The sequence below is a fragment of the Myotis myotis genome, unplaced genomic scaffold (assembly GCF_014108235.1).
Source record: "Myotis myotis isolate mMyoMyo1 unplaced genomic scaffold, mMyoMyo1.p scaffold_m19_p_11, whole genome shotgun sequence".
Lineage (NCBI taxonomy): Eukaryota > Metazoa > Chordata > Mammalia > Chiroptera > Vespertilionidae > Myotis > Myotis myotis.
In genome coordinates this window covers 10287438-10309428 of record NW_023416315.1, presented here as the reverse complement: position 1 = coordinate 10309428, position 21991 = coordinate 10287438, and the positions used below count along the sequence as shown (strand labels likewise).

The 21991-nt window shown below is 44.0% G+C and overlaps 1 protein-coding gene across 1 annotated transcript in view; it reads left to right on the top strand.

Moving 5' to 3' along the window:
* The window catches only part of POU6F2 (POU class 6 homeobox 2), a 398488-nt gene that overhangs the window by 360104 nt on the left and 16393 nt on the right, over positions 1 to 21991 (top strand). The window contains exon 7 of the mRNA XM_036326978.1: positions 12465 to 12671. Coding sequence (XP_036182871.1) covers positions 12465 to 12671 — 207 coding nt within the window. The remainder of the gene's footprint in view (positions 1 to 12464; positions 12672 to 21991) is intronic.

The following is a 21991-nucleotide window of genomic DNA, read 5'->3' as shown; positions in this document are numbered from 1 at the left end:
AAATATACAATTAGGATTCTACAGATAGAAAAATTATAATAAAAATTGTAACATTAAAATTATATAAATTAATATAGTGTATTCATAGATGAAGGGGAGCTCTGGGAGCCTGGAGGAGCTGAACCCTCCTTGTTTCCCACATAATGAATTCATATGGGTCCTGGTGTTGGGATCCAGATGGCAGAGGTTGTTCTGAATGGGTTATGGTCACTGAGGAGGAACAGTGTTCTGCAAACTGAAGGACATTCCCCACTGTGTTTGCCATTTCTACACTCCAGTGGAAGTTATGTTCTTGGGGACCAGAGGTCAGTGAATTTACTCAGCCCTGTTTACAATCCGACTTCTGCAAGCATGTTAGCCATCTTCTTTTTTACAATCAAAGTGATTTAAAGACAAAATTTTGGATCCATCAGATATTTCTCAGACTTCCAAAGTCTAGAACAGTGCCTGAAATCAAACTTTGAAAACATTGGACTTCTTCAAAGATTAAAAAACTATAATTTTTCAGGAGAAAGTAAGAACATATATCAATGAAGGCTGAATTCAGTAGTCCAATGGTATATTTGAGCATGCAAACAGTCACAGGAGATCACCTCACAATTGTAGCAGTTTCCCAATGTAAGAAAAGAGCAGGCAGGACTCTTGCCAAGAGCAGGGGAGGGGGTTGGGAGGAAGGGTGAGTGAAAAAGGTGAAGAAATTAAGAAGTACAAATTAGTTGTTACAGAATAGTGATGGGGATGTAAAGTACAGCACAGGCAATATAGTCAATAATAACTAGATGTGGTACTGGATGGGTACAGGATTTATTGGGATGATCACATATTAAGTTAAGTATTATCTGATCACTGAGGTATATACACCTAAAACTAATATAATGATGTATGTCAACTGTAATTGAAAGTTTAAAAAAAATTAATTAAACTTAAACAAAGAGCAGGGGTTTTAGTGTTACGTAAAGGCTACCATCTTGACTATCCTATTTACCAGAAGGGTAGACTTTCTTCTTCGCTGGTGGGTTATTGGTGCCAGAGATGGCAAGATTTATAGAATGCTCCTATTAAGCCAAAAGAAACCATTTTCATGAATTCAGATGGCTAATTTCCCAATCTTCTACACAGGAATGTGAGCCATGTGGTGTGGCCTCATGCTGGGCACACAGCAGACACCCCAGAAAGGTTTTGCTGAGAGAGTGGGTGGGTGAGTATGTGAGTGATCAATTTGGGCATGAATCAATGCATCAGTAAGACAACACCCTTAATTTTGAAGCCATTCAGAATAAAGCAGAGAGGTTCCAGCAATTGACTGGATTTCCAGACAAAGTTGAAGAGGTTTTTATTCATCTGCTAGAATTATCTAGTTATCCCAATCCCTCCACTTCTGCTGCCAATATGTCTGTATTATCTATTCGTATAGGGATACTTTTAATGTGAAGTGTTAATATTTGTATAAGCAACTAAACTCACATACCCAAAGCCTTTCAGTGTATGCTAATAAATAGGCAATACATTTCCAAGGAAAAAACTCAGCCACGGAGCAAATGGCAAGTTCTCCATCTTTTCCCAAAGGGTCTCTCCAATTCCGTTTCCCTTGCCCCAGGAGAATTGCAGGTAGTGCTGAGAGTCTTGTTTACTTGACCTTTGCTGGGAGAACCTACTTTGTATCATGGAGGATCTCTCACAGTCACAGATGAAACTGATAAACCTTTGATTCCAGTATCATGCCCAAACAAACCTTAGGCTAACATGTTGCAAAACTGACTCTCCCCTCTTCTATCTTCCTCATCCCACCTCCCAGTAGAGTAACAAGGAAGCAGAGCAGTGGGAGGAAAACAGCACCATGGAAAAACCAGCAACCGCTAGATAATCCAGAACTTGCTAATATACTGTTCAGTATAGTAGGTCTAGAATTCAGGCATAACTTTAAAACTTCTGCTGATGGTGGGAACCTGTAATGTGCAGGAAGGAGGAGGAGGAGGAGGAGGAGGAGGAGGAGGAGGAGGAGGAGGAGGAGGAGGAGGAGGAGGAGGAGGAGGATTGTTATTATTGACTTCCTGGACTCTAATCCCTGCCCACCAGTCACTCCAGATTAAGCCATGTAGGCAGTTGCAATGACTTCTCAGTAATTTTCATCTCAATATAATATCATCTTGTGTAAATTTAATTTAATATTTTGATTATACTCTGAATCAAAACTTTTATTCTGTCAATGTTTCCTAGCATTTGAGTGGGAACCCAAATAAAAGAGAAAATAGCAAGTCTCGTAATTATAGTAAAATATGTAAGAACAGATATGATGCATCTTAAAATTAAAACACAAAACGCCTGCCTCTAGAGTTGTAGAGTGTGCCAGAGTCAGCTGCAGTATTATTGTAGTGGGAACTGTCAACAGTGCAGGGGTGGGCAAACTTTCTGACTCGAGGGCCACAATGGGTTCTTAAACTGGACCGGAGGGCCGGAACAAACGCATGGATGGAGTGTTTGTGTGAACTAATATAAATTCAAAGTAAACATCATTACATAAAAGGATACGGTCTTTTTTTTCAATAGTTTTATTCATTTCAAACGGGCCGGATCCAGCCCGCGGGCCGTAGTTTGCCCACGGCTGGGTTAGAGTGTGGCTGCAGCTGCTCACTTCATTTTGCCAAAGGACTTGAGAAAGATTCGCATCCAATAAGAATGAGCATTGTATCAATTGAGTTGACTCTTCCCTGGTAGACCTGTCAGTTCCTAAGCAGTGGAATGTCTTCCATGATGTTTGCTGCTAATGGGCTGCATAACCAGGGTTCAGGGTTATGCTCCATAAACATTATTCCTGTAAAACACCTTTGGAACTGACATCAGTCATCCTGTCTTGTATCATTAAGATCTAGTGGGTTCCTTTAACCCCGCCTCATCATTTGCAATTGGAAAACAAAGGTATACACATTAGATTTCTTCCTTCCCAACAATTAAACCAAAGGAAGACTGTTCAATAGTGAGTTTGGGAGTTTGGGTTAGTTTTGTGTTCATTTAAAGATAAGAGGGGGAGAACCATAAAAGCACATCTTTGTTGTATCTTATAAATATTGCTGATTACTTATGAGAACAATCTTGCTAACATAATTGCCAAATGATTATGTCAAAATTCCTTCTGACTCTTTTGTGTTGTCAGTACCTTCTCCTGTGGCGGACACTGGCTCTCCCTGTTATAATTTTCAGGTTTTCAAAAGCTTCAGAAAAACTTCAGCAACTAAGGCATTTGAATAGTATCCATTTTTAAGTCAACTGAAACTTCGATAATCAGTGTGATAAATAGTAGCAACTACCTCACAGAAATAAACTGAATTCCTAGTTTATGGGAAAATGTATGTTCTGCTCTCAATTTCAAACCCTCTACCTCTGGTAACTTGTTAAATCCCCTCCTCTCTTTTCTTCCTGCTTCTCTTCTTGCCTTCCTTGCTCCTCTATTTTTCAAGCATCCTTAGTTAACCAAGTCCTGACAGTATAAACCATGAAATCTCCTTTTTTAGTGTTATTGACCTTCATTAAGATAATGGCAGTCCCTATCTTTACCTGATTTTAAAATTATGGATAGCAATGGCTTAAAAAGTACTTGCTAATATTAATGAATAAGCCATGTTTAATTTGTATAAACTACTAAATTATAGGCCCAAAATGTTAACATTAATTTTAAAAATAAAAAGACAGTACATTACTCTCACACTTGACTCCTTTGCACATATGACAGTAAGAGAGCCTCGAGGGAGCTTAGGAGAGAATCACAATCTTGAATTTCTTTGTCTAGTATTTTGTGATTATCAAACCCTTTACCATATCAGTGGGGAAAGAGGACAGAACTGGTATTTGGGGATATAATCATCAAAGCTTTGCACTGTGCCTTTCAACTTTCTGGGCCTTCCCCTCCCCCTTGGTAAAAGCTGGGAGTCTTCTCCATGACTTCTCTTTGGCACTCTTAGGGACTACAATCTTCTGTGCCGGGTTCCCTGACAATAATGAAAACTGCGGAGGTGGTGGCGACCCTAACAAACTTCTGCCACCACCTCCGCAGCCCCCGCTGAGCCCTCCTCCCGCCACCTGCTACACGGGAAAGAGCTGCAGGGTCCACTTCCTACCGCACTGGACTGATTCCCCTTTCCTCCTCTTGCTCACCCTGATTCTGACAGATCGGGTGAAGGTGGGGAGGGGCCAGGTGGGGCATAACATTGACTTCACTTTGCTGAACTGTCAGAAGATGGTTTCTGCTCTCTGGGCCAGCAGATGGTGCAAGCCAACTCTTGCAGGCCCTTTCATGAGGGCTTCTGAGGCCCAGTGGGACCTTCCAACGGGCCACTGCTGTGGGCAATGTGTTTTCTTCCTGCTGCCCACTCCCTTCTCAGGGTTTGGTTTCCACAGGCCCATTCTCAAGCTCTCTCTGTGATGCTGCCACAGTGCCCATTCGCCAGGGGGTTCTCTGGGACAGGATTATAAATGGCTCAGACTCATCATATTGAGCCCTGGGGAACACTCACATATCCTTGCCTTGCTGTCAGTGAGAGGGTAGCTGGTGCCCATACAGTGCCGTTCTCTCTCTTCTCCTCCTTCCTTCCTTTTCCTTTTTCTCTTTTTCCTCTCCTTCTTCCTTTCCCTGCATTTTTTTCTTCTCCTCTCTCAGCTCAAAGCCACAGCCTCTCACCCATAAATTCCTCAGGGGGGTGTCCCCCAAATTTAAGGGAACAATATTTACTCAACCACTTTCATTAATCTTGAGGAAAGGAGACCGCCTCCCTTGCCCCATCCCCGAGAGGGAAGAAGACACACAGTTTCAAACTGGGAGGGTTGAGTTCTGGAGGGTCTGAAGGTCTCCCTCCTCCAGAATGTGGCACCTGCTGATTCTCGGTGCTTCTATGGAAACTTCCAACTGAGCGCTCTATTACAAGACAAGGATGAGTTCCCTTTTCCCTGTGGTGAGCTGTTTTCTGTTCTTCACAGTAAACTATTTTCATGGTGAAGTTATAACATTCAGAAAATTTCAAAAGGTGTTTTACAACTTAGTGCAAAAGCCCAGGAGTGGCCGCAAAAGCATTTAAGCAAAATGAAGTTATGAAGAAGCATTGGTTGAACACCTTTTTGGTTGTTAAAGCACTGTGTTGGGTGCTTTGCATACATTATTTTATTTAGTCCTCACAATAACCTTATGAAGGGGGCATTATTATTGCCATTTTAAAGATGAGTAGACAGGTTCTAAGAGGTGAAGTAATTCGCCAACAATCTCCTAGTAGTTAATGGCAAAGCCTGGGCTTGAATCCAGCCAGTGGGAAATTTGATATATATCTCCTAAACTCTATTAAGAATTACCTCTAATTACTTTTTTTAAGCTTTTAGGAGAGAAGTTTGCTTTTATTGTTGTTGCTGCTGCTTTTACAACATCCATTTTCATGCAACTTATCTTTCCTAAAATGTGACTGAAAGTGACATTTGAAAGATCATGACACCTCCAATTCTGAAGTCTGGTCTGTGAATATGTTTCTAAAGTTGAAACCAAACACAGCACACCTAATTCTGACAGTGAAAAATATTGAGTAGGTAGGTATTCCCTAAGGTAGAATACCTATCAATACACATTATATAAGCATGAAAATGTATACCTTATAAAGTTCTTTCTCACAATTGCTCATTAAGAAAATGTGTGTTATCCACTGCTTTCAAGTTGATCTAAGATAATTTATCTCATACCCTGGGCTTTTTCAATTATGCCACCCTCGGGCACACTGCCATTCCCTATGCCCATACCCATGCCAGACATAGGTAATCAGTCATGATTACCTCCCTAAACCCTGGGACCGCCAGAGCTTGAGGAAGCCACGGCCAACTGCTGGATATTGCCTGCGATGTTCACTCTATTTGTCCTTAGTTGAGTAGCTTCCGCTAATTGAACTCCTTCACCTGCTTATCTTCATGCTTTTACTATTTTCTGGTTCAGACACTCTGCTAGAGGACTCTCTCAACATTCACACTTCTCTTGTTCCCCAAAGCTAAATGCAAGAAGGCACTAGATTGGATCTTGCAAAAATAAATTTTGTTTGGGAAATAATTGTATCCTTCTCCTCCTCCTGGAATCAACATCAGAGCTGCCAAAATAACTCTGTGAGTTTAACCTTAAAGCTAGGAGCACAATGAGACCGGAATAAATGTATTATGTAAAGAAGACAACATCACCCCTCGGAGGAAGAAGAGTGGCTGAGGCCAGACCAAGGAAGGGGAAGGCTGTTTTCATTCTGGTGAATGCTCACCACCAGCTCCTTGGCTCAGAGTGATGTTAGTGTTAACAAAAGCCTCTTGACCAAAAAGTACTGAGGTTACACAAATATTTGTCTCTGATGATGGATTGAAAGACCTGAGGAAGACACCAATCTACAGCATCGGTGGGTTCTTTCCTTAAAGATATGTGTGCAACAAAATTACTTGTCAATTTGACATCTGCAATCTCCTACTCTAGCAGAGTTTAACAGCATGTCAGCGACTATTACAACATGTGGCCCATCAGACAACTTGTCTGCAGGCTCTGGACTTCCGTGATACCACCTTCAGCTGCTACTGATGACACCTACATGTTGGCAGAGAATAAATTCAGCACATGCTACCCTCCATTAGTCATAATTCATCCCTACTGAATACCTGAACTAGACTGAAGTCCATAGGGCATTGTAATAATCACCTGGTAACTCAAAGCAGTTACATGGTCCTGGGTTGCCAGAGTTTTCTACAATTGCAAGATAATCTTTCTGGTGGCTAAAATTATAATAGCTGCTGCATTAAAAATAGTCTCATTTACGTGTAAGCCACCCAAACTCTTAGGGAAATAGAGATATGTGTGCTAATGAACACCAGTAGTCATTTTAATGATTTTTTCAGTTGCTCTTGCAACATGGACATTATTCTCAGTGGTGTTTCATGCTCTTAACTCCTCTGAGGAAATGGACAGGTGAACATGAATAGCCACAATCAAATAAGTCTCCTGTCAGAGAGGCCGGAACTCTTTCAGGTCACAAATTATCATTCCAATACCAGTGTGGGCCGTGGCCTGCTTAAAGCATTCATCAGAGATGAATCAACGCTGTTAGAGTTAGGGCAAAGACATATAGGATCATTGCAAACGATGCCTTAGCTATTTACTGTGGGAGTGATGAGGCAATAACCTCACTCAAAAATTTCTAATGTTGCAACCCAGGCATAAAGTAGGCCGTGCTTTTGAATTGAAGTGGAAGTAAACCAATCAAGCAACCCCTATGTCAAGGATTCATTGAGGCATTTGCTTCACACTTGGACGACTACAATAGCATCCTAGTGACTGAGCTCCTGGTTTGTAGTCTCTTACCACTTCAGTCCATTCTATCCACACTGTCACGTTCACACCTGAAATAGCTCCATTTCGGCACTGCTCCCCATCCCCCCAAAAGCCATTCACTGAAACCGCTTGCCAGATGGAATTTGACTGACCTGTCATTGCTCTACTTTCTCTACCCTCATGCGTATCCATCCATGTTTTCCGACTCCAGGCTGGAGATCTTGTTTGGAATTGTTTTGTCTGCCTTTCCATATTTCACCCAACCTCCAAGACACTGTTCTGCCCCCATTTCTTCTGTGAAATCTTTCCCACCCATCCCCACCTTTCTTTCTCTGAAATCACTCATTCATTCTCGATATTCTTTTGATCATCCACCACATGGGTACAGAGATTCTTAGGGAATAGTCCTTGACTCTCCTACGGAGCATAGCATTGCTCTGTTGGATTATTAGAGTCTTTGCATGCCACGTAACTGTCTTTTCTCCCCCTCCCCTGCCCCAATAGCATCTTCTGGTGTCCTCCATGGCACATGACATCACCATGCCTGTCGTAAGCGTTTCCCTCCACGTCCTGCGTGGTTCAGGGGTCGGGTCTGGAAGAGGAGCCGCACAACAAATGAAAAAGAAAAGACACGAGATAATTTGGGAATATTGGGGACCAGGCGGCCAAATTATCTCGTGTCTTTTCTTTTTCATTTGTTGTGCGGCTCCTCTTCCAGACCCGACCCCTGAACCACGCAGGACGTGGAGGGAAACGCTTACGACACATGCCTTACATAGAGAATGGTCTGCAGGTACTAGGTGGCTCTACAAGTTGTCAGCATCTAAACAGAGTTAGAATTTGTCTTAGGAAGTGAATGACGTAGTTGAAATATGTGTAGATGCAAATACTTCCCTTGAATCTCAAAGGCCTTTAATTCAAAATACAATTTCCACAGGTAAAATTGCCAACTGCTCAGGAGTCCCAACAGCCTCACTCCTTGGCTGCCTCAGTTCCTCTCATTTCCTTCTTTGACCTTTGAAATCGGAGGTTGAGGAGGAGTTTTGGGGAGACCTGTGGAAGCGTCGAGTGGGATGGGAACCAGCCTGCATGAAATAAGCACACCCATCAATTTTTAGGGCAACACAATGTGGAGTTATCTTTACTCTTCGATTAATGGGAGCAAATTAAAATCCGCATGTAGTAATACCTGTGGAATACTAGGAAAGTCATCAGAGTGCACTGAGTTTTTGACATGCTGAGATAGTGATCCCAGCTCCCCCAAAAGGCCCACGAGAATGAGAAATTCATAACTTCACAGAAGCTTCCTGACTAGAATGGCCCCTACACCTACCCCCACCTTGAAGGCAAACTCTCCTTATTAAAGGGTTCCTTCCATCATGCCACTCCAGACCCCTCTGGCTCTGACACTAGTGCTGTCCTACCGTCAGTAAGTGATGCTAGGGACTAAGAAAGAAGCGGGGAGCAGGGGAGGAAGGAACTAAGCAGTGCCATGTTTTAATAATGTCCCAGCGCAGTGTGTGGAAGCGAGGTTGCACATAGGGAAGAAGCTGGTGAGTCGTTTGCATTTCCCTTTCTTCTTCTCTCCACCCAGAAAGCACGCAGACCGTCTTATTACACAAGGAGAGCACAGAGGCATGTCAATCTTCTAGAAGCAGAGCGCCTGCCTCTGCATCACAATATGTATGATAGTTGTCAGGTGCTGTGCTTCACTCCAAAGCCTTCGCCCAGGCTACTCGCTGACAGGGCTCCTAACTGCACTGGCATCCTGCCTAACATAGAACCCACACCCAGTCAGATAGAGTGGCGTTCCTCGGGCTTCTGACATGGGGAAGTCAGAGTGGATGGGTCAGCTGCTGAGTTTTCATAGCGCGTTGTGGAGAGGAGGATGGTACAGGTCACAGTGCAAGTATGCAGAGGGGGATGGTACAGTTCACGTGCAAGTGTGCAGAGGGGGTTGGTACAGTTCACGGTGTAAGTGTGCAGAGGGGGATGGTACAGTTCGCGGTGTAAGTGCGCAGAGGGGGATGGTACAGTTCAGGCTGCAAGTGTGCAGAGGGGGATGGTACAGTTCAGGCTGCAAGTGTGCAGAGGGGGATGGTACAGTTCACAGTGTAAGTGTGCAGAGGGGGATGGTACAGTTCACAGTGTAAGTGTGCACAGGGGGATGGTACAGTTCACGTGTAAGTGTGCAGAGGGGGATGGTACAGTTCACATGTAAGTGTGCAGAGGGGGATGGTACAGTTCATGTGTAAGTGTGCAGAGGGGGATGGTACAGTTCAGGGTGTAAGTGTGCAGAGGGGGATGGTACAGTTCAGGGTGTAAGTGTGCAGAGGGGGATGGTACAGTTCAGGGTGCAAGTGTGCAGAGGGGGATGGTACAGTTCAGGATGTAAGTGTGCAGAGGGGGATGGTACAGTTCAGGGTGTAAGTGTGCAGAGGGGGATGGTACAGTTCAGGATGTAAGTGCGCAGAGGGGGATGGTACAGTTCAGGGTGCAAGTGTGCAGAGGGGGATGGTACAGTTCAGGGTGCAAGTGTGCAGAGGGGGATGGTACAGTTCAGGGTGCAAGTGCGCAGAGGTGAAGTATACAGTGTGGGTGCAGAAGGACCCCTCTCCGGCTCCACAGGCTTCTTCACGCTGCCTGTGGGGTCACAGGAATGGCCTTTGGATACTCAGCTGCTTAATGCAAGACCCTCATCAATAAAGTGCTATGTGCTCTGTCTATTGATGTGGCTTCTCCTGACCTTGCTGCACTGATGGGACATGCTCATTGCTGCTGCTGTGGGATAGACTTCACAGGCTCCATCAGTGAGACTGCAGAGCTGCTAACTCCCTCCAGGACTGCTGGCCGCTCTCACAGTAATTCCTCGATCTTTATCGCATCCATTGACAACTGCCACTGATACTTGATATTCACACAGCTCCTCCATTAGTGCCAGCCCACAAGGCTTTTGTGGTGGAGGCAACGGCCAAATGAGGAGGGAGGAAGAGGGGGCAATTTGCAGTCCTAATCTTTGCCACTGGATGTGTGGTCTCGTAGTTTTCCTGCAGAGCTGAAGTTTCATTGGGAATCCAGTGACAACAGCGTCCAGAAGCCATTTATCTGAAAGACAGTTATTGAGAGGCTGTGTTTAAAAGCCTGTTTGGGGTACCGTGGGGGTGGAAGACAGTATCAGTTATGTGTAAACTCAGTCCTCACGCAGCTTATTGTCTGGTGGGAAATGGCAGGCAGAATGTAGTGTCTCTTTTTTTATAAAATTTTACAGGTAAAGATGGCTATAATGGATGAAGGTATAGGGAATTTTTTAAAATATTTTTATTGATTTTTTTTTAGAGAGAGGAAGGGAGAGGGAGATAGAGAGAAACATGCATGTGAGAGTGGAGCATCCATCAGGTGCCTCCTGCAGGCCCCTTACTGGGGATGGAGCCTGCAACCCGGGCATGTGCCCTGACTGGGAATTGAGAGGGTGACCTTTCGGTATACCGGACAATGCCCAACCAACTGAGCCACACCAGCCAGGGCAAATGCAGTGTCTTTTTAAAGAACTGGCTCCCTCCAGTGTTCTCCATGTGGTGGAAGCCTGGTGACCTAGTGGAAAAGCAAGCATTTGAGGGTCAGACAGACCTGGACTCCAGCTCCAGCTGCATCACTTACAAATTCCTCCATCAAGTCCCAGCAGAGCCAGCCCTGTTGCAAGAATGTGGGGTGAAATGAAGTCATTTCAACGGGAAAGCATTATTAATATGTCTTGGTGGTGGCCCCCAGGCCACATTGCCACAGCGCTGGTCTGGGGGTGGCCGTGGAAGATGACCAGCAGAGCTGCTGAGCCAGCCTGTGAAGCGTACAGGCAAAGCCTCCAGCCCCAGCTCCCTGACTCCTCCAGGAGAGTCTATAACATTGGAAACACAGATCAATCCTTTGTTCTTTCCAGATTTAATTTGTCTCCAACAATGCATGAATGTGTCTAGATCTCACAGATACCCTATACCAGTGATGGCGAACCTATGACACGCGTGTCAGAGGTGACACGTGAACTCATTTTTTTGGTTGATTTTTCTTTGTTAAATGGCATTTAAATGTATAAAATAAGTATCAAAAATATAAGTCTTTGTTTTACTATGGTTGCAAATATCAAAAAATTTCTATATGTGATACGGCACCAGAGTTAAGTTAGGGCTTTACAAAATGCTGACACGCCGAGCTTTAAAGGTTTGCTATCACTGCCCTAGCCACTTGCTGCCCCGGCTCATGCTCCCTTTCTCCTTCGCACAGCAAGGGGATCCCGTCAGAGCCCTCCTGTGGCGCTCCATACGACCCCATCATGGAAGCCAGTGGCTACCAAATGGGAAGAGAGCCTTCCCTGCCACCTGCCACAGAAGCCCTGGCCTCTAACCTTTAGATCCCAGTTTAAAATGCACCTTTTTTTTTCCATCTCAGCCCTCAGTAGTCATTTCGCCTTTATTTTAAGAGTTTCAAACATTTGTTGATGATCCCAATTCTCTCGAGCCTCAGAAAGCTTAGGCTCCGCGACCAATGTTATAGCGCTAATCGGTGGCTCTGGCAGCCTATCCCCCTGACTCCAAAACTTGGCCTCTCAACCATGAGCACCAGGGCGCTGAGGCCCCGGCCCTGCTGGGGGTCAGGGAGCTGACCCCCGACTTTAGAGAGGAGCAGGATGTTGATGGGGAGGGGGAAGGAAGGAGGGAGCGAGCGGAGGGGAATTGAGGAGAGGAAAGGAGGTAAGGGACATCGTGTTTGAGGAGCCACCATGGGCGAGGGCTGTGGCTCCCAGCTGGATGAGGGCTGTGAGTGCCAAGGGAAGTTTGCTTTCCCTCTGATCCTGAGACAGAGCAGCCATCTCTGATGCCCTGGCAGCAATCACATGTTTCTGCCGTCACTGGTACTTGATTTTCTTTTTAAATGTTTCCCCTCCGGTCCATGTGTGCCTACCTGTCCTTCAGATTCTCATTCCTCCCACTTTCTTCCCTGCTCGCATCACCCGGTCTCCAGGTCTGTTCACAGATCTTGAGTGGGGTCTCAGGGAACCTCCTACAGAGACCAGGGAGGAGTGGTCTTCAGGTGCAGGTTGGACCCAGGGCAGAGCCTGGCACCTCACCTCTGGGCCTGTCTCTTGCAGATAATCGGGACCATTCCTCTGATGCCAAATCCGGGGCCATCAAGCCAGGCAGCGAGCGGCACTCAGGGCCTCCAAGTGCAGTCCATCACCCCCCAGCTCCTGACAAACGCCCAGGGCCAGATCATCGCCACGGTCATCGGGAACCAGATCCTGCCAGTGATCAACACCCAGGGCATCACACTCTCACCCATCAAGCCCGGCCAGCAGGTAAAGCTTCCCTGTCCAGGCAGCCAAGGCTACCTGGATACCTCTCCTTACCACCGTCCACCTGTTTGGTTTCAATCAATGGAAAGTAATTTTTAGATTATGAAACACTTAATTCCACTAATATATCAATACTTCTAAACAAGCAAGTTAGCTTTACTTTTTATTTTTAGTGGATATGGGTGAGATCTAAATAGTTCTGTAATATAAAATATGACTTTATTAAATTATAAACAAAGACAGTGGTCTAAAATAGGGATGCGCTCTTATATATTTACACTACGATTTTTATTTTCAGAAAAATTTAAAAGGGGACCGAGAGAAACCAAGACAACTTATGCCTTAACTTTAATTTTTTTTTTTAATTATTAACCACCAAGAGATCCCATCTTTGTGCTGCTGAGACTGCTGCCTACAAATTAGGAAATGCAAAATAGGAAGTTCTACTAGGTTGAATTTCATTAAAACCCTGACAATCCAGTTCTTTTTCTTTTTTTAAATTCAAATATTAATGGGGCACTTTCTATGTGTCATGCTAAAGGTTGGGTTCACAGCTCTGAAGAAGAAAAATGTGGTCCCTGACCTCAGGGAGCTTCTGGTTATTTGTTTCCTCCAACAAACATGTTTTGATAACCAACTATATAGCAGGCCCCGACTAAAGGAGCAAAAGAAGACTGTGCGCTCCTTCCTGGTTTTAAGGAGCTCAGAGGACACAGATACATAGCAGAGCCCCATTGTGCAATAAAGCAGAGAATGTCCTGTGACAGGACAAATGTGCACAAACTTACGTATCATCACAGAGATGGGAGTGACCAACTTTGCCCAGAGAGTTTTGTGTCCTCACAGAGAAAATTATTTGAGGACTGAGTCTTAATGAATGAGTAAAAGTTAACCAGGTAAACGATGAGTTAACAAATATTCCAGTCAGTGGGGACAGCAGGCACAAAGGCAGGGGAATGTGAAGGAGGGAGGAGTGTTGAGAAACAAGGGAAAGGTTCATGCGACTGGAGAATAGAGGGAGGCTGAGAGCATGGAAAGGGCTTCGTAGTCCAGCTGAAAAGGATGGACTTAGTTTCTGCACGATCTTGAACACACGACACATCATCTTTGTGCCCCAGTTTCCTCATCTGTAAAATGGGGATAACCAGTACCTACCTCACAGTGCAGTATGAGAATTAAATGAGTTAATATGCTGTATATGAAATGATTGGAACAGTGCTAAGCACACAGCAGGCACTTAAATAGTCATGATGATGGTGACGATGATTTACCCTGCAGACCTGGGAGTCCATAGGAGGTGTTTAAGAGAAGGTTGGCACACTCAGTTTTATTTTTTCAAGAAAACAGGTAACAGATGGAGGTTGAACTGAAGCGGTGAAGCATCCATTGTAAACACACTATTTAGGAAACTGTAGCAAAATACCAATAGAAATTCATAAGAGCAGGCACTAGATAGTTGAAACTTGGGGTCTGGAATAGTAGTAGAGCGCAGGACAGGATCTGAGAATCACGAAACTTACGTTGTAGCTGAAAGCAAGACAACCAGAGAAATCATTAGGCGCAAGTGTGGAAGGAAGACAAAGAAGTCACCTGGAAACATCAGTATTTAAGGAATGAAAGGGGAAGGGTGGGAGAGCAGAGGTGGCTGGGGAAGTGGGAGAGGAGCCTAGAGCACGGTGATGTAGCATCCAAGAGTTTAAAAAGGTAGGGAGTGCACAACAGTGTCAAAGCTGCAGAGATGAAATCGGGTACAGCAGTGGAGAAGCATAATTTCCTCTACTTCTTTTTGAAATGTCTTAAAGCCTGGGTTGTCTGTGTTTGGAACATTTGAAACTAGTAACTGGGTGAGTTAAGCAGCAAGAGGTGGGCACGGCTAAGGCCCAGATTTGCAGTTGGAAGGTGCACATCAAAGGTGGGGGAGAGAATGATGGAGACTGGCAGGGAGGGCCTGATGAGTGGTTGGGAAACTGTATAACGTCAAGGATTTAGCAAGGGATTAAAATACAAAGGAAGAGGAAATAAGAAACCATTGATGCATCATTCATGGCAACAAAGTGGAGTTGTCCTTCCAAAGACCTCAGTCATTTGGCTTCTGAGCCAACCATGGAAACAGCCTATTCATGGTGGCACTCTTAGAAGCTATACTTGAAGTATCCACTTGCTTATCCAATAAATATAGAACATTTTAACTATAAATATTTATTGGCCACCTACTATTTGTCAGGCACTGTACATGGGAACTAGGCTGGTGTACAAGACGATACCATGAGCCCTTCCTTCATGCGGTTTACAGTCTAGTGAGGGAGATGGGCATTCATCAACAAATATGTACCTAAGATCTTCAGTAAATGCCATGGGGGAGTAGTAAGGGGATCTATGAGAGTGTTCAGCACAGGAACTTCCTCCAGTGAGGGGTTCAACACAAGGAAAAACACGCTAGGTCTGAACGCACTTCCCAGGGATGCGACTTCTGTCTTAACCCTCCTAATTTTCACTCTAAATCTAAGTCACTGCTTGGGGAGCCAAGGTTCCCAGGCACGTTCTTCTTCCTCAGCTCTGTCTCCGCCAGTGGGGCAGCCCTGCCTAAATAAGTCATTGAGGACTTTCATCCCCTCCACAGCCCCCATCCCTCAGCTGGCTTATTTCTTTTGCCACTTAGAAGATTCCATTGCATTCTCTACTTTCTAAATAGTTCCCCAAATAAGGCAAGATTCTCTCTCTCTTACATTTCCTTTTTAAGCCATATTCTTTTTTAAAAACATATTTTGTTGATTTTTTACAGAGAGGAAGGGAGAGGGATAGAGAGTTAGAAACATCGATGAGAGAGAAACATCGATCAGCTGCCTCCTGCACACTCCCCACTGGGGATGTGCCCGCAACCAAGGTACATGCCCTTGACCGGAATCGAACCTGGGACCTTTGAGTCCACAGGCTGACGCTCTACCCACTGAGCCAAACTGGTTAGGGCCATAATTCTTTTTTAAAAATATTTTTTATTGAATTCAGAGAGGATGGGAGAGATAGAAACATCAAGAATGAGAGAGAATCATTGATTGGCTGCCTCCTGCACACCCCCCACTGGAGATGGAGTCTGAACCCTGGGCATGTACCCTGACCAGGAATTGAACCGTGACCTCTTGGTAATAGTTCCATGCTCAACCACCAAACCAGGCCTGCCAGGAGTTAAGCCCTAATTCTCTCTGTTCAAACTTATGTTCAAAATTATCTCTAGGGGTAAATGAAGAGATTACCTCTTTTCATACAATCTGTTAAAAACTATTTCTGTCAGCAAAGACAAGCTGTACATTGCCCCCAAAAAGTAATGAAGTAATTAGAAATCATCAACATTTAATACAAAGTAGCTCCCACTTTCACCTTGAATTTCGAAGGAGGGTATTTGGGTGATAAACTATTGCAGTTAGAGAAAATTACAGCTCTAGATTTGAGGTAGTAACGTTTTTAACCAGGGGAAGAACCTAACCTAGAAATGGCAAATAAGAGGCAGGTCTGTGGCCACTCCTCAACTCTTTGCCCCCAGTAGATATCATTAACCCATTTCCACAGTCTCTCTCGTAAGCACAAATGCACGTCAGGAGCTTTCCCTACCGCACTGTTGGCCCCTGCAATGAATCCTCGTTACCTCTGCAGGAACATCTGGTCCTCGATTGGTGTAACCACCACCACCGTCCTCTTCACTGTAGATTTGGAGATCGAGCAACTGGGAAGAAACAGGTAGCCTCTTGGGGGGAGTGGGGGAACCTTGCAAATCCCCTCATGGCAGTTACAACCAGCATCCCAGAGAGTGGAGTCTCCTTGCATGTATGTGAGCACTGAGAGGACACATGCTCACAGATCAAAGATGGCACCTGAACCTTCCTGAATCTCCAAATCACAGCGGCCCATCCCGTTTGTTCAGGGCCTGTGCCAGCTGTCTATTCTAGTTCCAGAAAGATCAAGGGAACCAGTGGTGAACCTGATCAAAAATGTCAGGGAAATGGTGGAAATAGAGGAATAACTATTGTTGTTGGGGTTTTTTGCATCATCTGTGGTTAAAACGCCTTAGAACATGTAGTAAATTAACAAGTTGGATGAATTGACAGGAGATTCACAAGTCTGAGTCCCATTTATAAAAGCTGGGATTCTGAGGATAAAGGATCATAAAATGCTCAGAGTCCCAAAGTAAAAAGCTCAGAGCTGGAGATGGAAGGTTAGTGTTCTTCAGTTTTTTCTTTAAATATTACCTATCATGCAGTAGAGAAGTTCCTCAATTTATTTTTTCATGTGATTTATGGCAAATGCTTCATCTCACAAGAGCATAGTTCCAACAATAAGATAAGTCATAAATTACAGGAACATAGAGATCCTTAACTTGCACTCAGAAGGAAGTCCCACTTTATGGAGTAAAGTACAGGGCTCTCTGACCAGACGACTTGGAGTGATGAGAGGTAATTACATCTTTAATTTAATTTTTATATCTGCCTCCCCTAATTAAGAGAGCCTGAGTAAAATCTGAGTGAAGGGTCAACGACTCTTTTTTTTTTAAACTACTCTCAATGATGATTTTTTCAATGATGAAAGCTCAATGACCTGCAACTTTATCATCTGAAATACAAACATTTTTTAAAAAATATATAGCACCAGGATTTGATAGCCCTGGATATAGCTTCCAGTATCACATCAGAGATCCTTGGTGAGCAATACAAGAAAATAAGAGTCAGAAAAGGACTAGGGGAAAGAGAGAGAGAGAGAGAGAGAGAGAGAGAGAGAGAGAGAGAGAGAGAGAGAGAGAAGAGAGAGAAGATCTTCCTGTGAATGAAAAAAAATTACTTAATTCAAAAATATTTGGTGGAGCTCTAAAGTAACTTTTTGTTCCCTCCATGGGATTTTTCAGCTAAGATGGATGGTGATGAACTCCAATCCCCCATAGTTACGGTGCCCTAGAACCCCTGGCTTACCCTGATCATCCTGTGACTATGAATTAATTATTTCTTCATAAATAGCAGGGACATCATTTTTGTATATATTTATTCTTCTGTTGACTAAATCCTAACAGAAGTTGGAACGAAACATGTTGCAATTTGTAAAATCAAAGCATTGAAATTATTCAAAAATTAAATAACAATAGCTATACTTGAAGAATGCAATCCATGAAGCCACTCAATTTTTCTTCAAAAGGTAACTATGTTAATAGGAAGTGACAGGAGGGTGGTTTAAATTAGCTCTCTAAATGCCATATGATTATCCAAATCTATCCTTTTTTTTTCAACTAAATACAAAAATATTCTGCTTTATCTATTTTTGAAAATCCACTTATGTTCCCAGCATTTGCTTAAATTAGTGGTTTGAAGTTTCTCTTGGGGCTACTCAGAATGAGACATAAACGAAGCATTTCCACCACAAAGGATCTAAAATACTGTAGGGGTACTGCTCCTAGAAGAATGAAATGTGTATTAGTGGCCCCTGTGCAAACAGCCCTTGACCTTCCAGCCACACATCTGAGCATCCACCTCTCTGGTCTCCCCTTGTCACTCCCTGGCAAGGCCAGCCAACAGACAACATGCTCCCTGCACATTCTGGGTCCCTGGCCAGGAATGCCTTACCCACGTCCTCTGCCTGCCAATCTCCTGCCACTGTCCCTTTGTCCAGGACCCCTCCTTCATGAAGCTTCCCTGCATTGCTCCCTCATCTCTGCTTTTCCCACACCCCATTCATGTTCATCAAACTGTCCTGTCTTTAAGAATCTACTCCTGAAAAGCAGGGACCAGACTGGTCAGCCTTGTTCTGAATCCAGCCCATGGTGGATGCTCAGTCTATTGTGTTCAATTTAATTGTTGGCGAACTGTAGTGTTCCTCCGTCCAGGGCACCAGCATCCCAGAGCCATGCTTCCAGAGCAGCCCAGCTCAGGCCCTCCTGTGACTTTTTGGTTCTGTGTCTTCCGTCATTTTCCATTATGTTCCAGGTTGGCCCCTGCAGGGAGTTTGGGAAGCACTGTCTTCTCTATTTATCTCTTTTTTAAAATTACCAAAGCCCTCCTCTTGCCACACCCTTCCACCTCATCATCTCAACTACATTTCATCCCGCGCTTTCTGTTCTGCACTGATATCTGACTCCCGTCTTGTGGTTGTCCCTGCTGAGTCCTGGTTGCATGTCCCAACCTTGTTTGAGGACTGCCTTGGCCTTCCCTGCCTGTGCCTGGTCTTCTCCCCTGAATCCTGCTCTTATTCTACTCACTTCACTTCCTCACATCTTCACAGCCTGGCGGGAGCCACTCTGCTTTCAGCTCTCTTTCTTGAGACCATGTTCGCTTCTCCCATACTTGCTTCCCGGCAGACAAGAAGTGCCTGAAATGGAGCCTTCTATTTGGGGCTCTTCCTCCTGCTTGGGTCAAAGAGCTGTTTCCAAGTTGTGGAAGACAGCTGGAAGGGAGGCCCAGTAAGTCTCCTAAACTCCACCAGAAGGATAACTCCCTCCTTGCTTTTTCAAATATTCCACAAAGATAACTAAAATCTCCCCTAGATCTCATGTTCCTCACAATTTTTCAAGTTAGATATCCTGATGTCAACCGTAAATTTTTCAGCAAAACTAAGACCTGCATTCTTGTCCTGTCTACAGTAGAATGACTCCTCAATAACATCCAGGTATTTGTTGTATCCTCCTAATTATTGACGGTTCTTATTAAATCTGAGTTCTGGCTTCCCTGGTCTAGATGTAATAAATTCATTTTCTTTATCCCTCTTTCTAAGAGAAGCTTCTTCCAAAATCATCTGGGAACTTGTTAGAAACACAACTTCTTGAGACCCATCCCAGAGCTACTGCATCAGACACTCTTGGGATGAGGCAGCCAAATGCTAAATCTTGAGCACCACGGATTTAATTTCTCTTCCAGCTATTACAAGGTACAGAGTACTCATAAAAATGCCAGCCAGTGGGGGGGTCGGAGGGGCAGAGGGGGGGCGAGTCACAATGTCCTGCTTGTTCTCACCTCTGCTCAACTTCCCAGGGTTATATCCACTTTCTCCACTGCCCCCGATGGAGTCTTAGCTTGTGGTTCATTATGGCTCCCTGACATATTTAGAAAAGGCCAGACCTCCCTCCTTTTGCATATGAGCATTTGGAGAGTTCTGTCCTCCCCAAATGAATTTCTCTATATTTAATCCCATTTGAATTTTACCGCTTATATGCATTTACTTTTCCAACTTGTCTACCACGTTCTGCATATTATTCCATTTTCCAAGACACTTGTCACACCACTTATTTTTATATCGATCATGAATTTAATTAGAAGATGCTTTATTCCAGAAACTAAAACATTATTAAGGATATACTGTGTTACACATGGAAGATAGATGGGGAGCAGTGGCACAGAAAATCAAGAAAGCGTTGAGGGTGTGCTTGTACTTGAATTCTATTTTTGTTGAATATATTAAACACCCTGGCAGTGCCAGCCAACACTAACAAACCAATGAAGCCAGCCTGAGAATGGCAGCAGGAAGTACAGGCACGTCTCGGAGATATTTCAGATTCAGTTCCAGACCAGCACGGTAAAGCGAGTATCACAATAAAGTGAGTCGTCACCGTTTTGCTGGTGGAGGGTCTTGCTTCACTTTTTAAGAAACACAGTCTCTTTGAAGCACAATAAAGTGAAATACAATAAAACAAGATGTGCCTGTATAAAGCTTTTCAGACTCTGAATCCTGGTCTTCCCTGTGTCTCATTCATTCCCTGTTTGGAATGGACACCATTCCCTCCTCCTCTCTGATAATGCTGAGCCCCAGGCTAACATGAACTGCCTCTTCCCTCTTTTTTTGTGACTCTCCATCCTTTCAGCCTGCATTAGTCAACTCGGGCTGCCACAGCAAAGTGCAAAGGGCCACAGACTAGGCAGTTTAAGCAACAGACATGCATTGCCTCACCATTCTGAAGGCTAGAAGTTCAAGATCAATGTGTCAGTTGGGGTGGTTTCTTCTGAGGCTTCCCCTTGTCTTGCAAATGGCTATCTTCTCCCTGTGTCCTCACATGATCTTTCCTTCCTACCTGTCTGTGTCCTAGTCTCCTCTTCTTCTAAGAACACCAGTCATATTAGATGAGGTTCCACCCTAATCACCTCATTTTAACTTAATTATCTCTTTGAAGACTCTATCTCCAAATATAGTCCCATTCTGAAGTACTGGGGGTTAGGACTTCAACATATATGAATTTAGAGTGGGACACAATTCAGCTAACACAGCCTATTTATATCTGACTTAATTACAGTTCAAAAAAAAAGGCAGGAAAGTGATTATTGGAACTCAGAGGTAAACTCCAGCTCCTAGCATTATGCTAAGTGAAATAAGCCAGTCAATGAAGGAAAATCACCACATGATCTCACTCACTCATGGATAATAAAGGCCATTATAAACTTATGAACAAAAATAGATAAAGAGGCAGAGCTGCCTCGAACAGACTGTCAAACTACATCCGGAAAGCCGGGGAGGGTTGAGGGGCGGGAGGGGCGGGGGATAAGAGATCAACCAAAGGACTTGTATGCATGCATATAAGCATAACCAATGGACTTAAGACACTGGGGGGTAGAGGAGGCCGGGGGATTGTTAAGGACAGAAAAAAAAGGAGACATATGTAATACTCTTTGTAATACTTTAAGCAATAAAACAATAAATAATAAATAAATAAACTCCAGCTCCTTTAGGCAGTCTAGTGAAGCTATCTTAAAAAAATAGAAAATATGATCATATAAACAGGAAACAGAAAAGTAAGTTTGGGGTACAACAGGTAACCAGGATTAATGTTACTAATCAAAGAACAATCTATAGGCAACTCCTATAGCGTCCTAGACTACACCAAAATCATTACATTTTTAGATAACATTCTAGCCACCTAAGAGTATCGTGTTTAAAATACGATATTTTACATACTTTGGAACCTGCAGAAAGTAATCCTAAACTAGAAAAATATTTACATTTACACATTTCAAAACACAGATGAAATGTGTTCAAATTGATAGATCATGATCTACACAAGTGCTATCAACTCTAACGTGCAGGTCACCATGCTCAGCTAGAACACACCTCATTTGTTCCCACGCCTCTCAACTAAGACTTCCTGCTCTTTCTCTGACTCACAACCACTCACCTTCAGTGGTCACCAGGAGTTGAGAGGCTCCTGGTGGAAGGAGTGCTGGCTCTTGAATCAGACTTACCTACATTCAAAGCTCACTTATTCCAGCTGTGTAGTACTTATACCAGGTAAGCCATGTAGTCTTTTAAAGTCAGTTTCCTCTTCTGTGGTGGTTATCAGTGCCTATAAAAGAGAGCTGGTCCCAGAT